General features: G+C 42.8%; 6 protein-coding genes across 6 annotated transcripts; 1 reads left to right on the top strand and 5 right to left on the bottom strand.

Moving 5' to 3' along the window:
* Window positions 1–1,446: 1,446 nt before the first annotated feature.
* LOC306935205 (histone H2B-like) lies at window positions 1,447–21,705 on the bottom strand (the record flags this gene model as incomplete). Its single annotated transcript, XM_079518158.1, has 2 exons — window positions 21,616–21,705; window positions 1,447–1,853 (listed from the first exon to the last, which is right to left on the bottom strand). The coding sequence occupies exon 2, from the start codon at window positions 1,834–1,836 to the stop codon at window positions 1,447–1,449; it is 390 nt and encodes a 129-aa protein (XP_079374284.1). The 5' UTR covers window positions 1,837–1,853; window positions 21,616–21,705.
* On the bottom strand, window positions 6,912–7,237 carry LOC306923702 (histone H4; the record flags this gene model as incomplete). Its single annotated transcript, XM_079501955.1, has 1 exon — window positions 6,912–7,237. The coding sequence occupies one exon, from the start codon at window positions 7,235–7,237 to the stop codon at window positions 6,926–6,928; it is 312 nt and encodes a 103-aa protein (XP_079358081.1). The 3' UTR covers window positions 6,912–6,925.
* On the bottom strand, window positions 8,120–8,759 carry LOC306934968 (histone H1-like; the record flags this gene model as incomplete). Its single annotated transcript, XM_079517790.1, has 1 exon — window positions 8,120–8,759. The coding sequence occupies exon 1, from the start codon at window positions 8,720–8,722 to the stop codon at window positions 8,120–8,122; it is 603 nt and encodes a 200-aa protein (XP_079373916.1). The 5' UTR covers window positions 8,723–8,759.
* On the bottom strand, window positions 10,655–11,080 carry LOC306935061 (histone H3.2-like). Its single transcript, XM_079517901.1, has one exon. The coding sequence runs from the start codon at window positions 11,067–11,069 to the stop codon at window positions 10,659–10,661; it is 411 nt and encodes a 136-aa protein (XP_079374027.1). The 5' UTR covers window positions 11,070–11,080; the 3' UTR covers window positions 10,655–10,658.
* On the top strand, window positions 20,085–20,468 carry LOC306923835 (histone H2A-like; the record flags this gene model as incomplete). The annotated part of the gene is made up of 1 exon (XM_079502177.1): window positions 20,085–20,468. The coding sequence occupies one exon, from the start codon at window positions 20,085–20,087 to the stop codon at window positions 20,466–20,468; it is 384 nt and encodes a 127-aa protein (XP_079358303.1).
* LOC306935699 (histone H2B-like) lies at window positions 21,219–21,593 on the bottom strand (the record flags this gene model as incomplete). The annotated part of the gene is made up of 1 exon (XM_079518872.1): window positions 21,219–21,593. The coding sequence occupies one exon, from the start codon at window positions 21,591–21,593 to the stop codon at window positions 21,219–21,221; it is 375 nt and encodes a 124-aa protein (XP_079374998.1).
* Window positions 21,706–22,535: the final 830 nt, after the last annotated feature.

The following is a 22,535-nucleotide window of genomic DNA, read 5'->3' as shown; positions in this document are numbered from 1 at the left end:
CCAGAGATCTTTGTCTTTTCAGTTCAGTTTGTATCTGTTTAAATACCACCTCTCCTCCTTTTCTTTTTTTACAGTATAAGTCATTTTAATGAATAATGTTAAGATTATTACACAGCCCAACAAAAATCAGGGATGGAACATTAACAACGTAATCTCTTCAGCACAGCAGTAAACAACTCAACACTCCTTAACATTACAGATGTTAAAAGGAAGTATCAAATATCTATACACCAACTCCTGAAATAAATGTCAAGTTTTCCTCATTTCCAAACTATTGAAGGTATGTCGTATTTCTTTCTAACCATTGTCATGTAAAAAGCATTTAGTTCAAATGAATTTAGACCGTACATTGCAGCAATCCAACTAACCCAAAGAAAGCATTTTACATAAGCATAAGTTCATAATGATTAAAAAAATCACACCCGTGTGAACTGAGTGGTGTAAGGTTTTATATAGCATGATCAGCTGTGGTCTGACGTAATGTCTGACGTAATGAAATAAGGTAAGGTATTATGTAGCCTGATCAGCTCTGATCTGACGTAATGAAATCACACCTGGATGTGATTTCACAACTGGCTTTTTTTGCGCAGAGAAAATGACCACGGTTGCTACGGTCATCCAGTTCACCCGGGTGTGATTTAATTACGTCAGAAATTATTTTGAACATAGCAACCATGGTCATTTTTTTATGCACACAAAAGCCAGTTGTAGGAGTGGTTTACACCACTCAAAAAATGAAGTGCTCTCCTCTCCTAAAACAAACAAAACTCACAAATGTTCAAGTGCATTTAAACAGATACCAACATTCTTATGAAGTAAAACTGGATAAATGGACAGCAAGAAAGCAATATGCAAGCCTCAAATATTCATGAGCATGAGCTGATCATCCATTAATTTAAACTAGCACACATGGCAAACTAACCATCTTTCACAATACTCTACTTTTCTTAGTTCTGGGCAAACTTGCAATTACATAAAGTAATTTTTGGTTTGAAATTAAACCCCTTTATGTCATTAATGAGCTGATTTGAATAGAAAACCCAGTAGAAGATCCAACACCCAGGTATTTGACCATGTCAGTTTTTAGTAGAGTTCCATGTTCCTTGAATTTAAAATAACCATTTGGCCTTTAAATCTGGAGGATTTGTCAAATATGAGTGATGTGACCAACAGCAGAGGCTTGTTTTTAAAGTGTAGTTTTTTTTATTTTGAGACAGGGAAAATGATTTAAAAAAAAATGTTGTCTTTGTCTTTCTATAACAACCATGATATACTGACTGATATGCATGTAACATCATATTTGTGCCCTGCTTTTTTGATGTATATATATATATATATATATATATATATATACTATGATTTGCTTATAGTATTTGGATAAACTCTTTGTTGGAAAAGATGGGTGGTCCTTAAAAGGACCGTTGTGTTAAGAGCAGACGGAACAGTTTACTTGGAGCTGGTGTACTTGGTCACAGCCTTGGTGCCTTCAGACACGGCGTGCTTGGCCAGCTCACCGGGGAGCAGCAGGCGGACGGCGGTCTGAATCTCCCTGGATGAGATGGTGCGGCGCTTGTTGTAGTTAGCCAGTTTGGAGGCTTCACCGGCGATGCGCTCAAAGATGTCGTTGACGAAGGAGTTCATGATGCCCATGGCCTTGGAAGACACACCGGTGTCAGGGTGGACCTGCTTCAGGACCTTGTATATGTAGATGGCGTAGCTCTCCTTCCTGGACTTTCTGCGCTTCTTGCCGCCCTTCGCGGCGGTCTTGGTGACGGCTTTCTTAGAGCCCTTCTTGGGCGCTGGCTTTGCTACCGCTGGCTTTGCTACTTCAGGCATGTTTCTTTCTCAGTAGACTGAAGAGAAGAAGTGAGTTGTGGCCGGCGTTGCACCAGTATTTATAGCAAGCCTATGCAAATTAAGTGTGCGACTCCCACTATATGATTGGCTGATCTGATCATGCCACAAAGAGGGTGGTGTCTTGTCTTTGTTCCTGCATAATGTTTTCCCGCTCTGTGTGTGTGCGTGTGCGTGTGCGTGTGCGTGTGTGTGTGTGTGTGTGTGTGTGTGTGTGTGTGTGTGTGTGTGTGTGTGTGTGTGTGTGTGTGTGTGTGTGTGTGTGTGTATGCGTGTGAGAGAGCGCCTGTGCGTGCGCGTGTGTGTGCGCGTGTGTGTGTGTGTGTGTGTGTGTGTGTGTGTGTGTGTGTGTGTGTGTGTGTGTGTGTGTGTGTGAGAGAGCCTGTGCGTGCGCGTGCAAGCGTGTGTGTGTGTGTGTGTGTGTGTGTGTGTGTGTGTGTGTGTGTGTGTGTGTGTGTGTGTGTGTGTGTGTGTGTGTGTGTGTGTGTGTGTGTGTGTGTGTGTGTGTGTGTGTGTGTGTGTGTGTGTGTGTGTGTGTGTGTGTGTGTGTGTGAAATGAAATGATTACTATATTTACCCAGGGTATCTGGGCTAAGCTCAAGAACTTGTTTCCAGCCAGGCCCTGCTCATAGAACCTTTCATCGTAGTGGTTCAATGCCTCTTTCAAGGGCACGTGTCGGACCGCTGATTCGAACTGGCGACCTTCCGGTATCAAGACCGCTCCGCAATCCGTAAACCAGGAACTATATTAATTAGCATGTTCTTTATTCCGTGAATCGTTGAGTTTGTGGCTACAACTATTACTCAGTCAGAGGTCTAGTGTATTATTAAGCACTTCATCTCTTGATATGTGGAAAGTTGAACTGAGTTGGCTCTGAAAATCAACACATAATTCCCAGTAGGTTACTTATTACGCCGATCTTATCAAGCCGATAGGACCTACTGCATGTAGTCTGGAGCCTACTGGCTGCGACTGGCGTTGATAACACGTTACTGATCTTAATAGGCTGCTTGTTTTGCTCTGATTTCCCTGTACAAAAACTGCCTAAATAGCCCAATTTGCTTCAATGTGTTGCATTGTCAGCTTGTAGATGCCCAGCTTTCAGACAAACAAAAGGTGAGGACACAAAATATGATTGGCTGGAATGACATTTGTGATGATTAGATTGAGCACGGAATGTTATGTATGATATGAGCGCCTCTCACTTCACACGGGTGTGATTGTTTTCTTCCTTACTGGGTTTTTTCTGTCCAATCTAAATAAATAGATTGGACAGGATACAAAAGTATGGTACAAGCTTAACAATAGTTTTACTTATACAAAATGAAACATCGTTAAACAATGTTAAACTCACTTTGCCACTCGATTTTTCCATTGACTTTATGCATGATGCGCATACCCTCTATATAGCAGTGGTTCCCAAACTTTGCCATGTCAAGGACCCCCAAATTGACTAATGAGCCCACGGACCCCCATTTGAAAAATATATGCCTGGGACCTCCATAAGAGAAGATTATGACAGCTCTAGCAGTGATTCTCAACCTGTTTAATTTCAAGGACCCCCAGTTTGACATGCATTATGCAGACCCCCATTTAATGGCATTTCTATCTCTGGGACCCCCGATGTATATTGTAAAATCAATGTTGATGTAACTCTGAGAGTGTACGAATGGAACCAACGGGTCCATTTGGTACCATTCAGAGTTACAGAACCATAATGGTCCATTTGGTTCTAAACTATCATTTAGCTGGGTACCCCTGGAGCTCCCTCAAGGACCCCTGGGGGTCCCCGGACCCCACTTTGGGAACCACTGCTCAATAGAGCGTCGCAGTCCCGCCTCCTACCCTGGACCAGGAAATGAAACCCAATGCATTATTCTCATAGACATTTCTTAAAGTATTTATTTAAAGACGGTTACGCCGCGGACAAAGCCAACTCGAGTCGTGACAACTCATGACAACACAAACAATATTTTGGACCAAACAAATAATTACAAAGAAGAAAAACAACAAAAAAAGTGTTGTAACCTGCCGTTTTTTTCTTCTAATTATTTGTTTGGTCCAAAATATTGTTTGTGTTGTCATGAGTTGTGCACCCATAAGCAATGACCCAACAGTTGAATAATATACATATTGCAATATCAGGTATGCCAAATCTATATACAATGTAAGTCAGTGAAATAATAATAATAGGCAACCCAATCAAAGTATCACCTTACCAGCTCTTAAAGGGAAACTTCACCCTTTTTGCAAAAAAATACAAAATAATAATAATATTATATATATATAATGACGTTTAGAAGATTTAGAACACTTTGCTGGGGGTCTTTGTGTGTCCAATATGTGGTCCAGTGCCTCCAGATAGTACTGGGGAAGCCACACCTCAAACATATCTTCAGGGAACATCCGAGGCTACACTACAGCGCAATGCAACAAGTGTGGTGTGGACCTGACAATATGAAAATACTCTCATTTTAGATCATACAAAACCCATACAAATCCATAGCCTACAAAACGAGCATATAGGCATACCAAATGACAAGTCAGCAGCCAAGCATACCTCTCACAACGCATTAACGTTATGGCATTGTGAGGACCCACAACTGACGTCCTGTCAGCTGCCTGTTCAGAACACCCTTAAACACTCCGAACGCCCAGGACGAAGTTATTTGTCCTTTCTATTAGTAACGCTCGAAGCTCAGGACGAAGTATTGTCCAAAAGACGAAGTTTATTGATACGAGAACAGATCGCATGGCTGTATAGCCCAGGCGCGCCTTCTGGGCTTTCCTCTGTGACGCGCAAGAGTGAGGCGTCATCGAAAAACTCCCTCCCCTGTTTAGCTGATGAAAACGAAAATCTTAAAACGTTCATAAATCGCGATCTAAATCATCCTGTCTTTTTCTGAAAAAAAGATCCTGTTTTATACGGCGCTCCGCGGTCCAGTCGCTAGTCTCGATAGATGTATTCTTGTCTCCCGTTGTTGTCGATCGACTCTATAGTGCTGTGGCTATTGTTAGCTGCTACATATCATGAACTTCCGGCCGGTCCGTCCGGAAAAGGCGTCCATGTTTATAAATCGACTGGGCGCATGAATGTAATGGATTAAATAGTTCCGGGCAATTAAAGTGTTTTAATAAACGTCTCACTCAGGATTGTCTCCTTTTAACTATTGTATTATTAATAGACCTTTTTAACTTGTGATCATATGTGTTCATTTTACATGATTGCTAATGTAGTAACTGGAACAAATAGCCTGACTACGCCACCTCCCGCTTGGATGAGGGGGACAGGAGGAACCCCTAAAAGATGTACACCTTATCTAGTATAACTGACCAACTTCCCCTTTAACAGGAACAATTTAAGTACAAGAGGCATTTGTGGAAAACATATAAACACTTTATTCACAGTATCACAGTATATATTAAAACGTTAGGGCAATCTGTAAGTAAGGCAAGATAATAAAATGACAAGTGTTTAGCTCTCATAAAGAAGGGCGGGTCGGCCCGTGCACACAGTAAACTAACTCAATAAAATGGGGAAAGAAAGGGGACAGGCCTAGCACCAAACTAATTCAAATCAATCAAACAATAAAATCAATACAAAACATGCAGTGCAGGGGGTTAACAAATACACACCAATAAAAACCCAAAGGTCCCACAGTGCAGTCCCAAAGGAGGAGAAAGTGTTGTGTGCAGCAGGGCGGACCCGGCCTTTAACAGGGTTACACTGTAACAGAAAATAGAGAACAATTAACACATGCCAAAGGAAAGCAAACCAAACCTAGTGCCCTAACTATAAACTAAATACAAAATTCAAATAAACAAACAAAAGGGTAAAATAACAGTGGAAAACAGTGGCTGGACTGGTCCCTTTAAGGAAACATAAAAACACATTAGTGCCAGCCCTAGTAGTACACAAACACTGTATTCAAATTATTAAAAGAACAAACAATAAAACCTACTTAGATTTGCAGTGAATTAGCAGTGCAATCAATGTGAGGGCAAGGGGGACATCAACATCATCACAGCAGTCTCTCAGTCTGAGCACAGCAGCAGGTCACTTCACTTGTGTATGATGAATGTCAGTTGAAGACTGAAATACAAATAAATACATTTAAATAAGGTCAAATAAAACAATATCGATACAGACTAAAATGCTAAAACAATGGCCAAACGTGGCATGTGCCGCAACAAACAGCTTTGGCCTACCATGCTTCCTCCATGAGAAGGAACACCAGTTTCTGCAGCAGAGTCAAAATGGCTCTCTACTAGGAGGAACAAGGATTTTGTACTTCCTGCTGGTCATGTGACTAGGTCACATGAAGCAGCTACTGCACCATTTACCTTGATTCCCACACTAATGTAGTGTAGCTAATGTAATATGAATCTACATTGGGCAAGACACTGAACCCAAATTGCTCCCGATGTGCTGGTTGGTACCTTGCATGGTTTCCGCTGCAATCGGTGTATGAATGTGTGTGTGAATGGGTGAATGTAAAGCGCCTTGGATAAAGGCGCTATATAAATGCACCATTTAACCATTTTACAAATGTTGAACCCCATTTACAGCAATAATTTTGTTTATGAATTAATGCACAGTAGTTAATTAAAAAAACCTAGTCTTAGCATTGTTATTCAGATTAGCGTCAGACGATTGACCTGGACTAGCTGGTTTAGCCGACAGGCTCTGAAATGACAAATGCTTATAGTATTTGGATAAACCCTTTATTGGAAAAGATGGGTGGTCCATAAAAGGACCGTTGTAGAGCAGACAGAACAGTTTACTTGGAGCTAGTGTACTTGGTCACAGCCTTGGTGCCTTCAGACAAGGCGTGCTAGACCTCATGGGGCAGTTTACAAACAGACCGTCACTGCCACATGGAGAGTAGTTAATAAACTACAAATATATAGCTAGACACATTACATTCATTTATAAATACGGTAGTTGCTATATGGTATTATCCAATAGAAGTGTCTGAATAAACTCTTTAAAGAAAACGTGGGCGGCTCTTAAAAGAGCCTTTGGGTTGTTGGTAGATCAAGTCGGTATGGTAGATCAAGTCGGTATCATTAACCTCCGAATCCGTACAGAGTGCGTCCCTGTCTCTTCAGAGCATAGACAACATCCATGGCGGTCACGGTCTTTCTCTTGGCGTGCTCAGTGTAGGTGACGGCGTCACGGATGACGTTCTCCAGGAACACCTTGAGGACACCGCGGGTCTCCTCGTAGATCAGACCGGAGATACGCTTCACGCCGCCACGGCGAGCCAGACGGCGGATGGCGGGCTTGGTGATTCCCTGGATGTTATCACGAAGCACCTTGCGATGGCGCTTGGCGCCTCCTTTTCCAAGACCTTTTCCTCCCTTACCTCTTCCAGACATCGTTGCTTTAGCAGTAGTTCAAGAAGTGAATGATTTGAGAGCTTAAAGCCTTGCCTTTTTATGTGTGTTCTGAGGACGTAAGGGAGGACAGGCACAGGAGAGCTGCGTGGGCGTTGCCAATGTGCACCCCCCCCCCCCCCCCCCACACACACACACACACACACACACACACACACACACACACACACACACACACACTCCTCCCCCTTGGTCACATCACGCATTTGTTTTTACAGTAATTGCTATTCAACTCTATAATCATATAATTGCTGTTATTTTTTTGTCAATATTTTTGCCACTCCAATAATGCTTTCCCTGTTTGTATTGGTTTTATTCGTTGGCATTATTCTTCTTCTTTTTAACTCCCTAATAAAGTTAATTTTACATGTTGCTTCTTCTTGCCCCTCGTGTGTAAAGTGTATTTGGATACTCACTACTCAGAAAAGCGCTACATAAATTTGAGATATTAAATATTAAATATTATCATGCATTTCAGAGCCTGTCAGCTAAACCAATAATTTATATGTAAACATTTGTAAAAACCCTTGGAAGGCGCACATTCCATGACTTCATGGCTTATTTTCCTATGCTGTAGTCTTGATAATGTAGGCCTTTATGATTTGGAACTAGATGTCATTGTCGTATTGTCCACTATTCAATGTTGATTTGAACCAAATGGTTTAGCAAAATTGTGTGAGAGAAATGCCGGATTAGAACTGGATTTATAATTGCGGTGTTTGACTTCTAATAATACACAGGTATAAACTGCCTGGTGCTCACATGATCACCATTATAGTGAGGGTAGGAATCGGATACTCTTATAAAACAATGTGGTTGGCTCTTAAAAGAGCCTTTTGTGGGTATAAATATGGAGCAGACGGTTTACTTCTTTTTGGGCGCTGCCTTCTTTGCTGCCTTGGGTTTGGCAACCTTCTTGGCTGGAGATTTCTTGGCTGCTGCGGGCTTCTTAGCGACTTTTTTGGGGCTCTTGGCGGCCTTCTTCGGGCTTTTAGCTACTACTTTCTTGGCGGGAGGCTTCTTGGCTTTCTTGGGTGATTTCTTGGCGGCTGCGGGCTTCTTTGCTACCGCCTTCTTGGGCTTCTTAGCCGCTACGGGTTTCTTGGCTGCAGGGGGCTTCTTTGCTTTAACTGCTTTCTTAGCAGCAGGCTTCTTCACCTTCACCGCTTCTGCCTTGTTAATCTTGAAAGAGCCAGACGCTCCGGTGCCTTTGAGCTGGACCAGGGTGCCTTTAGTGACCAGGCTCTTGACGGCGGTCTTCACGCGGACCTTGTTCTTCTCCACATCGTAGCCGCCGGCCACCAGAGCCTTCTTCACCGCAGCCAGAGACACACCGCTCCGCTCCTTGGAGGCGGACACGGCCTTGACGACCAGCTCAGCGACGCTGGGGCCGGTCGTCTTGGGTCGGGGTGCTGCCTTCTTCTTGGCGGCCTTGGCCGGAGCTGGTGCTGGAGCGACTTCTGCCATTATTCTCTCGGATAGTAGTAGGTTGCTGTTCCTTCTCTAAAATAACTCTCAGAATGATGCTGAACGCACTGAAGGGGCTGGACTTAAACACCACATGAGAACCATGTAGACTCAACACACACAGCAGCTCTACTCTATCTTAATGTGACACTTGTGTTTTCTCCTCGATTAAAACAACATATAATTATCTACTGTGTATATTATTTAATGCAACAAAGAGCTGACCAGTTAACACACATGCTCCTTTTTTACATTAATACATCTGAGATGAAAACGGCACTCTAGTTTTTAAGTTATATGATAAAAACACCACCCTTCCACAGTCCGACCCCAGTGTTTCCTCTGTCATTTGTCTTTAAAACATTTTAAAATACGATAAATGAACATTTATACTCAAAATCATCTTAGCAGACATTCATGGCGACACAATAACATAAACTATACTTTTGCCTTGTCTTCCGTTTTTCTATAAACTCTTGTTTTCTGACACAAGTAAACACACTCCAGTTGACAACAGCATGGTGGAGTTGATACCAACTTCCAATGACAGAGGTTGTAACACTTGGTCGTTTGCATCTTCAATCAACTGTGGTACCGGTATCTGTAATTTGGCTATGGCGCACATACACTTTCACTATGATAAGCAGACAAATGTGACTTTGGAACATGATGTTGTATATTGGCATGATTTTACTTAAACTGGTGTGTACAGTAGACTATACTTTTGTATTAATACAAAAGTTTTTGTTGTAGTGTCACATTATGGACAACATGAAGATTAGAATGTATTGTATGGACACTACTCCATATGTCTACATGTCTTCCTCATCACTGTACTATTATTTTTGCACAACCCAGAGGCTCTTTTCAGAGCCACCCACACAGCCACACTTTCTTTCAATATTTATTAAGCTGTCATTAAGTGTCATGATCAATGATCAAACATTAAATGCCATTGAGTGTTTGTGTACATTGAAGACGAGGACATAAATTGTGATTGGTCAGAATGAGATGATGTAAAATGAAGTATGATGATAGGGAACTTATCACTTCACACAGGTATGATTTTTGTTTGCATTGTATTCAGTATTCTACTGTCATTTCACAAATATGCTTGGTGTTCTGTGTAAAGCACATTGAATTGCCTTGTTGAAATAAAATTGGCTTTGCCTTTCATAGTAACCCCAGAACAAAATGAGCCATGCATTATTACTTATCAAATTACTGCTAAACTAATAATAATTGCCTGTGAATGGGTGTCTGAGATAATCGTAAGGAGCACGCGCTCGCACACACACACACACACACACACACACACACACACACACACACACACACACACAGTTTTACTGACTTATTATAGCCTTAACACAATGCCGCTCGAATAATATACAGTATTTGTATTGTGTTCTACCCTCCCAGAGTTACAATTTGATTAATGAACACTCCCCCCCCCCCCCCCCCCCCCCCACCTCAACTTTGAAAAGCCAACACTGATAGAAATGTTCATTAGATTTATGCTAAAACTCTCTAAACTTGCTTTGTACAGAAGTGGAAATTCCAGGACTATGAATAACTGCTGGTTAAACACAATGGAACAATGCCTCACCTCCCCGACAGGGTGGAGCTGAATTATCCATGCTCTATTTACGGTCTCTATACATGTACAGCAGCATTATAATAACAGCATTATTTTAGAAAATATACACACTATGAAATTATGAGCATGTATGAAGGGAGATTCTGCAACAGATGGCAGACTTTTGATCGGCGCACATTACCAAATGCATTAATTTCAGTAGTTTTTGGCTCATTGTGAATTCATGTTAGTTAAAAGTGCATAACAGTCAATATCAAAGGATAATAGCTCTTTAAATAACACATTTGGGTGGCTCTTAAAAGAGCCGTTTTGGGGGTGTGACAGTGACAGATGAGTTTAAGCACGTTCTCCACGGATACGACGGGCTAGCTGGATGTCTTTGGGCATGATGGTCACCCTCTTGGCGTGGATGGCGCACAGGTTGGTGTCTTCAAACAGACCGACCAGATAAGCCTCGGCCGACTCCTGGAGAGCCATGACGGCGGAGCTCTGGAAGCGTAGGTCGGTCTTAAAGTCCTGGGCGATCTCCCTCACTAGGCGCTGGAAGGGTAGTTTGCGGATTAGCAATTCGGTAGATTTCTGGTAACGACGGATCTCCCTCAGAGCCACTGTACCGGGACGGTAACGATGAGGCTTCTTCACTCCACCGGTCGCCGGCGCGCTCTTACGAGCTGCCTTGGTGGCGAGCTGCTTCCTGGGCGCTTTGCCGCCGGTGGATTTACGCGCTGTCTGCTTGGTTCTTGCCATTGCTTCTTCTATCAAAGCTGCGACTGCGAGTAGTAGAATATTTTCTAAAAGGCAAACTGTTGCCTTTTATTAGCGCCTCGGAGACGCCGTCGTTCTCTGATTGGTCAGTGGCCACGAACCGCCTTGTTTGGGGAGGTACTATGCATCACTGGTACCGATTGGAGGGGAACTCTACAAACGTCAACTGGACTGGGTGTGCTGTAGTTTTCAGCAAACTGAAAAAAGAAAATACATGCTCTATGTTGTATGACACGGCGCAAATACATAAACATTTCTACCTGTTGTGACAAAATAACACATGACACAGGGATGTATGTGTAAAAATAAGTAGACATTTCTTGTCTTAATGCATAATTAACACTCTTATATTCACAACATGATGTTGTCAAACTTTGGACACTTATGTGATTTTGCCACACAGAAGTGTCGATTGTGGACTAGAACTGTGTGTTATAGCCAGGCACTGTAATCCATGCAATGTGACACAATGTAGGCTAATATAAAGGATAATTATGTAATACATACAATGGCGTATGACGACACTCATCACTGACAAGCTTGATGTGGCCAACTACTTGAACATCTTCTTTACAAACATAGCAACAACGCTGGTTAACAAACTGCCCTCCCACTCTGGGCTCTTCGGTGTAGAGCACATTAAAACCTTCTACATCATCATCATCACCTTTATTTATACTCAGAAATACAGTTGAGGGCAAGCCCTCATTTTAAATGTAGCCGAGTAATTCACAAATACAGAAACCTAGGTGTTTGTAAAGACTACCACAGTAGTTATGGTAAGGTACTGTGTGCCCTCCAACCCCACTGGCCATGAAATATTCCCTCCAAATTTCTCAGAGACTCAGCCATCTCTATGGTCCTCATTCACAAAGGAGAAATACGCAAGAGTGTAACGGAAGCGGAACGGAAGCGTAAACTGATGCGGGAAATTCCGTCCGATCACGCAACGTTGTTTTGCCGTGCAATTCAAAGAGCGGTGTGTACCACAGGTACGCAGGTGTATGTTGTGAGGTACGCAGGTGAATGCGAGCGGGTGCCAAATGATCGGAAAATCAGCGGATAACTTCATTTGCATTGATCCACGCCCCATTTCACACCATAAAAGGCGTCAAGCATGACTCAGCAGACAGCAGTAAAAAAACAAAAAAGAACTATAGGCCTTACAGCTCAAACGAAATAGAGGTCCTCCTGACGGAATGCAACAAAATAATGATATTTTCCAGTATAGTGGCTTCACAAATTAAAATAAAAATGAAAATAAATTAGGCTATACTGCCGCGGTCAGTCAGTGCTGTGCAGATATATCATGAATATAGCCCTCTATTAATTTCCTAATTCCACAGGACCACAAACAAGTTTTTGCACCATTGTATAAAGTATACCACTATAGGCCTACCATACAAACTGTACAAACTGACACTCAATCCATCAAAGGACAGGAAATTAAAAGAAAATGATCTGACCATGTCAAGCGACGACCACCACCTGCAGTCTCTTTTTTTACATCCATATACCATTACATTTGTGCGTGATTCTTTATATTGTCTATAGCCTACCATTAAACTATATAAATCATTTTCCCAAGCTTACAAAACGGTGAACGCTGCTCCGCACCGCTACAGCAATGGCAAGCTGACTTACGGTATAAAATGCAGCTTGGCCATTTATTTATTTAAGTTCGGGACCAAGGCAGCAAGCTAGCCTATACTTGGCAATTATATTATAAAGCCTTTTCTTTTCTATTGAACAATTGCTCACTCACACCTTTGCAGAGGTAAAACATATATCCGATATTTTTATCAGAGCTGCATTGATTCATGCGGGGAATAGATTAATATCATCTCACTGTCATCTGTCTGAATGCCATGTGGAGAATGGATTTGTTCTGATCATGGACACGTAGGCATAGGCCTATAGCTATTTAAATTTTCAACCATATACGGCGGGTAGCCTCCTCTTTGTCAGATCTAAGTGCAGGTTCATTTCATGATGTCGTCATATTAAAATGATTCACGGGACATTTGGCACCAAACTTGATTGATCTCATGATGAGATCAATGTAGTAGCCTACAGCCTAGCTATAAGTTCCCCATATTATAATTAATTAAGGTGCACTGGCTTCAAACTATGACTGGCCGAATTGCACGCGCTGATGCAATAATGTGGACTTCTATATTTTTATAGGGCTAATTAGCCCTCGTGACTGCTGTCTGTCTGTCAGACCGGCATGTCTGTGAACCATAGAAATAATCTGTTCTGTCCGGGCCAGGCTCGCCGTTATATTCATTTTCCAATGTGAATTTCACCCTGGACTGTCCACACACACACACACACACACACACACACACACACACACACACACACACACACACACCGACAGTGTGACTCAAAGGAGCTCCATAACAAAACAATTTCAATAGGCCTACTGCAGGCATTACTACACTAAACAACGTTGGATTCGTACAGTGCAGAATGCAGATAAGTGTATGTTCTTATAATAATTGTGAGTTTGTTTTTTAACATGCAGCGCGAGTCCGCGAGAGCCGATCTACAAGCTCACAACGCGTTGCACTGCGAGTAGAAAGCTGTCAAGTGAGCAGCGCAATCGCGCATGCTAGAAATATCCTAATAAATAAATAAAAAGGTGTCGGGCTTGCAGGGGCAGTTTCTGTATGGGACTCTAGGCTAACCTGCCTCTAGAATGCGTGCATTTAGGCATACAAGTGATACTTGGCTTTTATATAAGCTATCATTTTTTTTATGTGCTGACCAATGTTGACACATGCCTACATATTTTATCTGAGGTTTGGGGACTTTTAATTGAGTCAGCATGAAGACTAAAGCCTTCTGAATAAATCTACGCAAGCAGTACACGACCCTCTGAGGTGGCGCAGCTTATAGCGGAGTTTCCGACCAAACAACGTCACCGTCAAGTTCACGTTCAACTTCATGAATTCCCACGTAATGTGGGAATCGACGTAAATGCCTGTCCGCTCACGCTCCGCTCACGTTACGTAACGGTATGAGCGTAAACGCCGTTGTGAATGAGGACCTATAGCTCCAATCATCACCCACATAGTAAACCTCTCCATCAAACAGGGACAGGTCCCCCAAGATTTCAAACTGAAATGAACCTATGAACAGGTTGAAAAGTATCTTGCCACAAATAAATTAATGTACAAGTTCCAATCTGGCTTCAGAACATCCCACTCCACTGACACATGCCTCCTCTATTTGAGCGACCACATCAAACACGAGGTGGATGCTGGCAAATACTGCGGCATGGTCATGCTGGACCCAGGGCTCGACAGTGCGACTAGGTACTCGCATTTGCGACTTAAAATATCACCGTGCGAGTTGTAAAATTCACTTTGTAGCACCGGTGCGACTTTTGGAGAAGACTGATAGTTTATCCTTTAGTAATTAGGCTGTGGAAGTATTCACACTAGGCTACTTTTGGATTTATTGGGATTGGCAATTTGGGGAAAGGAGGAGGTGGAGGTGATCAAGCTCCACAAGACCACATTGGTAGGCTCAAGGCTGCATTTATTTTCCTTTTTCTCCCTCTCGAGGGTGCATGGGATGATGTGAGCCCCTCCAGCAGGCTAGGGAGCCCCGCTCAGGTTAGCGGAAAATGACCGCGGGGTGCGGGTTGCCAGGTTTTTTTTATAAGTAAAGTATTACAAAAGAAATTAAATTAAACAAAAATATATATATAATAATATATTTGAATTTACGTCATATTTAGCGGAATTTTGACCTAATTTCTGTTAATTGTCAATGGCAAATATTGAGACGTGTGGGGACTAAAGCTGTATATAGGAGGGCCCTCAAACACATTATTTGATAACTTTTCATCATGCTCCTAAAATAATTTGTGTGCTACTAGATTTTTCAACTTAGTCGCACACGTGCTACTTGGAAAAATGCTAAGCGTCGAGCCCTGGCTGGACCTCCAAAAAGCTTTTGGCACAGTGAACCACTCCATACTGGTTAACAAGCTAAAAGCATTTGGTTTTGATAGCACATCAGTGAGCTGGATGCAATCCTACCTGAAGGGGAGAGAACAGATGGTGGAGGTGAATGGAACACTGTCCAAACTTAGTCCTCACACAAAACACCAGAGGGAGTGCAACAAACCATGTGCAACCTAGCCTCGGTCCCAGGCTTACTTTTCTGCGAAAAGAAGAGCCTGGTCACAACGTAAGGCAGAGAAGCTATCGGGCGGATGTATCCTCCGGAACATCAGTCAGATGTATTTCCCCCGGATACGATATTTTCCCGACCAATCACAACACTTGTTTCATTGGCGGAGAATGTAAACTGATTTGTAAAGCATCAACGTCATTTCCTTGGGCAATACTTCCGCTAAAATCCCGCAACTTCCGCTGATAGGTCCTCATTCACAACGGCGTTTACGCTCATACCGTTACGTAACGTGAGCGGAGCGTGAGCGGACAGGCATTTACGTGGATTCCCACATTACGTGGGAATTCATGAACTTGAACGTGAACTTGACGGTGACGTCGGATGGTCGGAATCTCCGCTAAAAGCTGCGCCACCTCAGAGGGTCGTGTACTGCTTGCGTATTTATTCAGAAGGCTTTAGTCTTCATGCTGACTCAATTAAAAGTCCCCAAATCTCAGATAAAATATGTAGGCATGTGTCCAAAACATTGGTCAGCACATAAAAAAATGATAGCTTATATAAAAGCCAAGTATCACTTGGATGCCTAAATGCATGCATTCTAGAGGCAGGTTAGCCTAGAGTCCCATACAGAAACTGCCCCTGCAAACCCGACACCTTTTTATGTATTTATTAGGATATTTCTAGCATGCGCGATTGCGCTGCACTTGACAGCTTTCTACTCGCAGTGCAACGGGTTGTGAGCTTGTAGATCGGCTCTCGCGGACTCTCGCTGCATGTTAAAAAACAAACTCACAATTATAATAAGAACATACACTTATCTGCATTCTGCACTGTACGAATTCATTGGAAAATGAATATAACGGTGCGGTGAGCCCGGCCCGGACAGAACAGATTATTTCTATGGTCCACATTATTGCATCAGCGCGTGCAATTCGGCCAGTCATAGTTTTAAGCCAGTGCACCTTAATTAATTATAATATGGGGAACTTATAGCTAGGCTGTAGGCTACTACATTGATGAGATCAATCAAGTTTGGTGCCAAATGTCCCGCGAAATTCGCGAATCATTTTAATATGACGACATCATCATAAATGAACCTGCACTTAGATCTGACAAAGAGGAGGTTACCCGCCGTATATGGTTGAAATTTTAAATAGCTATAGGCCTATGCCTACGTGTCCATGATCAGAACAAATCCATTCTCCACATGGCATTCAGACAGATGACAGTGAGATGATATTAATCTATTCCCCGCATGAATCAACGCAGCTCTGATAAAAATATCGGATATATGTTTTACCTCTGCAAAGGTGTGAGTGAGCAATTGTTCAATAGAAAAGAAAAGGCTTTATAATATAATTGCCAAGTATACGCTAGCTTGCTGCCTTGGTCCCGAACTTAAATAAATAAATGGCCAAGCTGCATTTTATGCCGTAAGTCAGCTTGACATTGCTGCAGCGGTGCGGAGCAGCGTTCACCGTTTTGTAAGCTTGGGAAAATGATTTATATAGTTTAATGGTATGCTATAGACAATATAAAGAATCACGCACAAATGTAATGGTATATGGATGTAAAAAAAGAGACTGCAGGTGGTGGTCGTCGCTCCGGCGCTTGACATGGTCAGATCATTTTCTTTTAATTTAACTTTTTAATTTCCTAATATAGCCTAATTTCTTTCCAGCAATCATTTTTATTTTAATTTGTGAAGCCACTATACTGGAAAATATCATTATTTTGTTGCATTCCGTCAGGAGGACCTCTATTTCGTTTGAGCTGTAAGGCCTATAGTTCTTTTTTGTTTTTTTTACTGCTGTCTGCTGAGTCATGCTTGACGCCTTTTATGGTGTGAAATGGGGCGTGGATCAATGCAAATGAGGTTATCCGGTGATTTTCCGATCATTTGGCACCCGCTCGCATTCACCTGCGTACCTCACAACATACACCTGCGTACCTGTGGTACACACCGCTCTTTGAATTGCACGGCAAAACAACGTTGCGTGATCGGACGGAATTTCCCGCATCAGTTTAAGCTTCCGTTACGCTTCCGTTACACCATGGCGTATTTCTCCTTTGTGAATGAGGACCATAGTCTTTTCAGCGTAGGTCTTGCCCAGGGTGTGTGCAACCCAGATTCAGCACAAACAAGGGACTAAATTATTTTCGCTCCTATGCCACCAAAATGTGGAACGCCCTACCAACAGTCATAAAGACATGCGAATCCCTTGACTCCTTCAAAACCGCTCTCAAAGGGCACCTACAGAGGGCTGCAATTCGTAACTGGCCCAAAATCATTTACTCTCTGCAAAGAAGTACTGTTGTAAATTGCAGCAAAACGGGCGCCAACTGCTCCATTTTATCTCACTAGGGTCCTCATTCACAACGGCGTTTACGCTCATAACGTTACGTAACGTGAGCGGAGCGTGAGCGGACAGGCATTTACGTGGATTTCCACATTACGTGGGAATTCATGAAGTTGAACGTGAACTTGACGGTGACGTTGTTTGGTCGGAATCTCCGCTATAAGCTGCGCCACCTCAGAGGGTCGTGTACTGCTTGCGTAGATTTATTCAGAAGGCTTTAGTCTTCATGCTGACTCAATTAAAAGTCCCCAAACCTCAGATAAAATATGTAGGCATGTGTCAACATTGGTCAGCACATACAAAAATGATAGCTTATATAAAAGCCAAGTTTCACTTGTATGCCTAAATGCAAGCATTCTAGAGGCAGGTTAGCGTAGAGTCCCATACAGAAACTGCCCCTGCAAGCCCGACACCTTTTTATTTATTTATTAGGATTTCTAGCATGCGCGATTGCGCTGCTCACTTGACAGCTTTCTACTCGCAGTGCAACGCGTTGTGAGCTTGTAGATCGGCTCTCGCGGACTCGCGCTGCATGTTAAAAAACAAACTCACAATTATTATAAGAACATACACTTATCTGCATTCTGCACTGTGCGAATCCAACGTTGTTTAGTGTAGTAATGCCTGCAGTAGGCCTATTGAAATTGTTACGGAGCTCCTTTGAGTCACACTGTCGGTGTGTGTGTGTGTGTGTGTGTGTGTGGACAGTCCAATCTGGGTGAAATTCACATTGGAAAATGAATATAACGGTGAGCCTGGCCCGGACAGAACAGATTATTTCTATGGTTCACAGACATGCCGGTCTGACAGACAGACAGCAGTCACGAGGGCTAATTAGCCCTATACAAATATAGAAGTCCACATTATTGCATCAGCGCGTGCAATTCGGCCAGTCATAGTTTTAAGCCAGTGCACCTTAATTAATTATAATATGGGGAACTTATAGCTATAGGCTGTAGGCTACTACATTGATCTCATCATGAGATCAATCAAGTTTGGTGCCAAATGTCCCGTGAATCATTTTAATATGACGACATCATGAAATGAACCTGCACTTAGATCTGACAAAGAGGAGGCTACCCGCCGTATATGGTTGAAAATGTAAATAGCTATAGGCCTATGCCTACGTGTCCATGATCAGAACAAATCCATTCTCCACATGGCATTCAGACAGATGACAGTGAGATGATATTAATCTATTCCCCGCATGAATCAATGCAGCTCTGATAAAAATATCGGATATATGTTTTACCTCTGCAAAGGTGTGAGTGAGCAATTGTTCAATAGAAAAGAAAAGGCGTTATAATATAATTGCCAAGTATAGGCTAGTTTGCTGCCTTGGTCCCGAACTTAAATAAATAAATGGCCAAGCTGCATTTTATACCGTAAGTCAGCTTGCCATTGCTGTAGCGGTGCAGAGCAGCGTTCACCGTTTTGTAAGCTTGGGAAAATGATTTATATAGTTTAATGGTAGGCTATAGACAATATAAAGAATCACGCACAAATGTAATGGTATATGGATGTAAAAAAAGAGACTGCAGGTGGTGGTCGTCGTCGCTCCGGCGCTTGACATGGTCAGATCATTTTCTTTTAATTTCCTGTCCTTTGATGGATTGAGTGTCAGTTTGTACAGTTTGTATGGTAGGCCTATAGTGGTATACTTTATACAATGGTGCAAAAACTTGTTTGTGGTCCTGTGGAATTATGAAATTAATAGAGGGCTATATTCATGATATATCTGCACAGCACTGACTGACCGCGGCAGTATAGCCTAATTTCTTTCCAGCAATCATTTTTATTTTAATTTGTGAAGCCACTATACTGGAAAATATCATTATTTTGTTGCATTCCGTCAGGAGGACCTCTATTTCGTTTGAGCTGTAAGGCCTATAGTTCTTTTTTGTTTTTTTTACTGCTGTCTGCTGAGTCATGCTTGACGCCTTTTATGGTGTGAAATGGGGCGTGGATCAATGCAAATGAAGTTATCCGCTGATGTTCCGATCATTTGGCACCCGCTCGCATTCACCTGCGTACCTCACAACATACACCTGCGTACCTGTGGTACACACCGCTCTTTGAATTGCACGGCAAAACAACGTTGCGTGATCGGACGGAATTTCCCGCATCTGTTTACGCTTCCGTTACGCTTCCGTTACACTCTGGTGTATTTCTCCTTTGTGAATGAGGACCTATGTCTGAGAGGCCGCACACACAGCTTTCTGTGTTGTTGAAGATGTGTGTAGTCAAGAACCTCCCTCTTTGGGAGGAGTCAGAGTTTAGACTGGGAGGAAAAGATCACACCACTAGCAGTGATTGGTGGGAAACTCATACACACTCAGCACGCGCTCTCATCCGTCTCTATGATTGGTGGGGCGCACAACCCCACACAGAGTTTACTAAGCTGAACATATAAAAGGTCTCGCACATCTCTCCTCCAGTACATTATTTCTTCTAACTGTTAGTACTCTACAAATAATTCTACAAAATGAGTGGACGAGGGAAAACCGGAGGTAAGGCCAGGGCGAAGGCTAAGACCCGCTCATCCCGCGCCGGGCTCCAGTTCCCCGTGGGTCGTGTTCACAGATTGCTGCGTAAAGGCAACTATGCCCAGAGAGTCGGTGCCGGCGCACCGGTCTATCTGGCGGCTGTTCTCGAGTATCTGACCGCTGAGATCCTGGAGTTGGCTGGAAACGCTGCCCGTGACAACAAGAAGACTCGTATCATCCCCCGTCACCTCCAGCTGGCCGTCCGCAACGACGAGGAGCTCAACAAACTCCTGGGTGGAGTGACCATCGCTCAGGGCGGTGTGCTGCCTAACATCCAGGCTGTCCTGCTGCCCAAGAAGACTGAGAAAGCCGCCAAGAAATAAACCTGCTTCATTAACCCCACAAAGGCTCTTTTAAGAGCCACCCACTGTTTCTATATGAGAGTGATTTCTAATGTCCTTATCCCGCACGTAGATTACCTGAATTGCACTACTGACTCGTCCTATAGTTACTTATCCCTAGTACATAAGGCAGACGTAATTACTAATTATCCTGACCACGTCTGCATTAAGAAGCACATCAGGTCCTTGTGTTCTTAATCAAGTTCAGTTGGAATGAAATGGGCCTACAAACTGCAGTGGAAATGGTTTAGTTATTTTCCCGCTCAACATTCCGTATATAATTATGACAGGCGTATTCTGTTTTTGCATTGTTCCTGTGCCATGCTTACTATGACACCCAGGTCCCCATTAGTTTAACCGTTCAGTCTTATTCCGCATGAATATGCATCAATACAGGTGCACTTTCACAACTTTAAAAAAATATCCTTTTAGGTTTAACGTGGAGTATCCATCATTGGCATTTCATACATGTTAATGTAAACATAATTGTTATAGTGGCGCTAATGTAATGGATGAATCTACATGTTCATTTAGAGCAATAATCTGGTTGCTCATTATGCATTACCCAATTTACTGTAACATGTCTCGGAGGGCAACGTTACTCACATTAATGTCGGATGACTGACCTGGACTAACTGGTTTAGCTGACAGTCTGTAATTTGGATAAACCCTTTCTTGGAAAAGATAGTTGGTCCTTAAAAGGACCGTTGTTTTTAAAGCAAAGTGTGCAGTTTACTTGGAGCTGGTGTACTTGGTCACAGCCTTGGTGCCTTCAGACACGGCGTGCTTGGCCAGCTCACCGGGGAGCAGCAGGCGGACGGCGGTCTGAATCTCCCTGGATGAGATGGTGCGGCGCTTGTTGTAGTTAGCCAGTTTGGAGGCTTCACCGGCGATGCGCTCAAAGATGTCGTTGACGAAGGAGTTCATGATCCCCATGGCCTTGGAAGAGACACCGGTGTCGGGGTGGACCTGCTTCAGGACCTTGTATATGTAGATGGCGTAGCTCTCCTTCCTGGACTTTCTGCGCTTCTTGCCGCCCTTCGCGGCGGTCTTGGCGACGGCTTTCTTGGAGCCCTTCTTGGGCGCTGGTTTTGCTACTTCAGGCATGTTTGTTTCTTTCTCAGTGAACTGAAGAATAGAAGTGAGCTGCGGTTGGCGTTGCACCAGTATTTATACCAAGCCTATGCAAATGAAGTGTGGGACTCCCAGCATATGATTGGCTTCTTCTGCCACTGCACGTAGGCAATATCTGAGAACCCATCGTCAAAAAAATAAATGAAAAACAGCGCCCTATTTTCCTGTTGAAAAATAGTTGTTGCTGACCCAGAGGGAGGGGTCTCAAAGTCTTTGTTTCTGCATTATGTTCTCCCGCCTGCCTGATCTATTGTCCCGCTAAATTATTGACAAGGGATAGGGATACATGATAAACATTAAATGAATAGCTGTATGTACTCTACGCTCCAATTTCCAGTTGCTCCAAAATCCAGTTGTAACACACTTTCCATAGTCAGTCCAGTCCACTTACTGCAGTCAGTCTATATTTGCTACTAATCCGAGATGATATTTATTTCCATGTCCCTACCACACAAAGCAATATACATTTGCATTTAATTTAATTTAATTTGTTCATCATAGGTGGGGTGAGTGTATTGGCATAAGTGAAAGAGGATTTTGATGAAACAGTCAATCAAGTCCCCTCACATCTTGAATGCAAATCACATCCATCCTGCACATAATTCTACATTCATTCAAAGACTTTAGATCTTTACTATAGAAGGTATGCGCATACATAAAGTGAATGGCAGATTGAGTGGCAAATCGAGTGGCAAAGTGAATTTAATGTTTAAACTTTAAACATTTAACTTACTATTGTAAAATACAAAATTCAATAAATTATCTGAAAGACAGGGTGCAATAGATGGTATGCACGTGACATCATACCTGGAAGTTATGCGGGAATGCCTATTGAGTGGCAAAAACCTACTTTCTGGCCATGAGAGCCCATACATCCAAACAGAAAGTCCTATTTGATTGCATTAAATTACTTTA

The sequence above is a fragment of the Electrona antarctica genome (assembly GCF_951216825.1).
Source record: "Electrona antarctica genome assembly, chromosome: 1".
In the NCBI taxonomy this organism is placed as follows: Eukaryota; Metazoa; Chordata; class Actinopteri; order Myctophiformes; family Myctophidae; genus Electrona; species Electrona antarctica.
This window is presented reverse-complemented; position numbering and strand designations above follow the sequence as displayed.

What these genes read in the sequence shown, in the direction of transcription:
- LOC306935061 (XM_079517901.1), bottom strand. Translation starts at nt 11,069, where the DNA reads ATGGCAAGAACCAAGCAGACAGCGCGTAAATCCACCGGCGGCAAAGCG.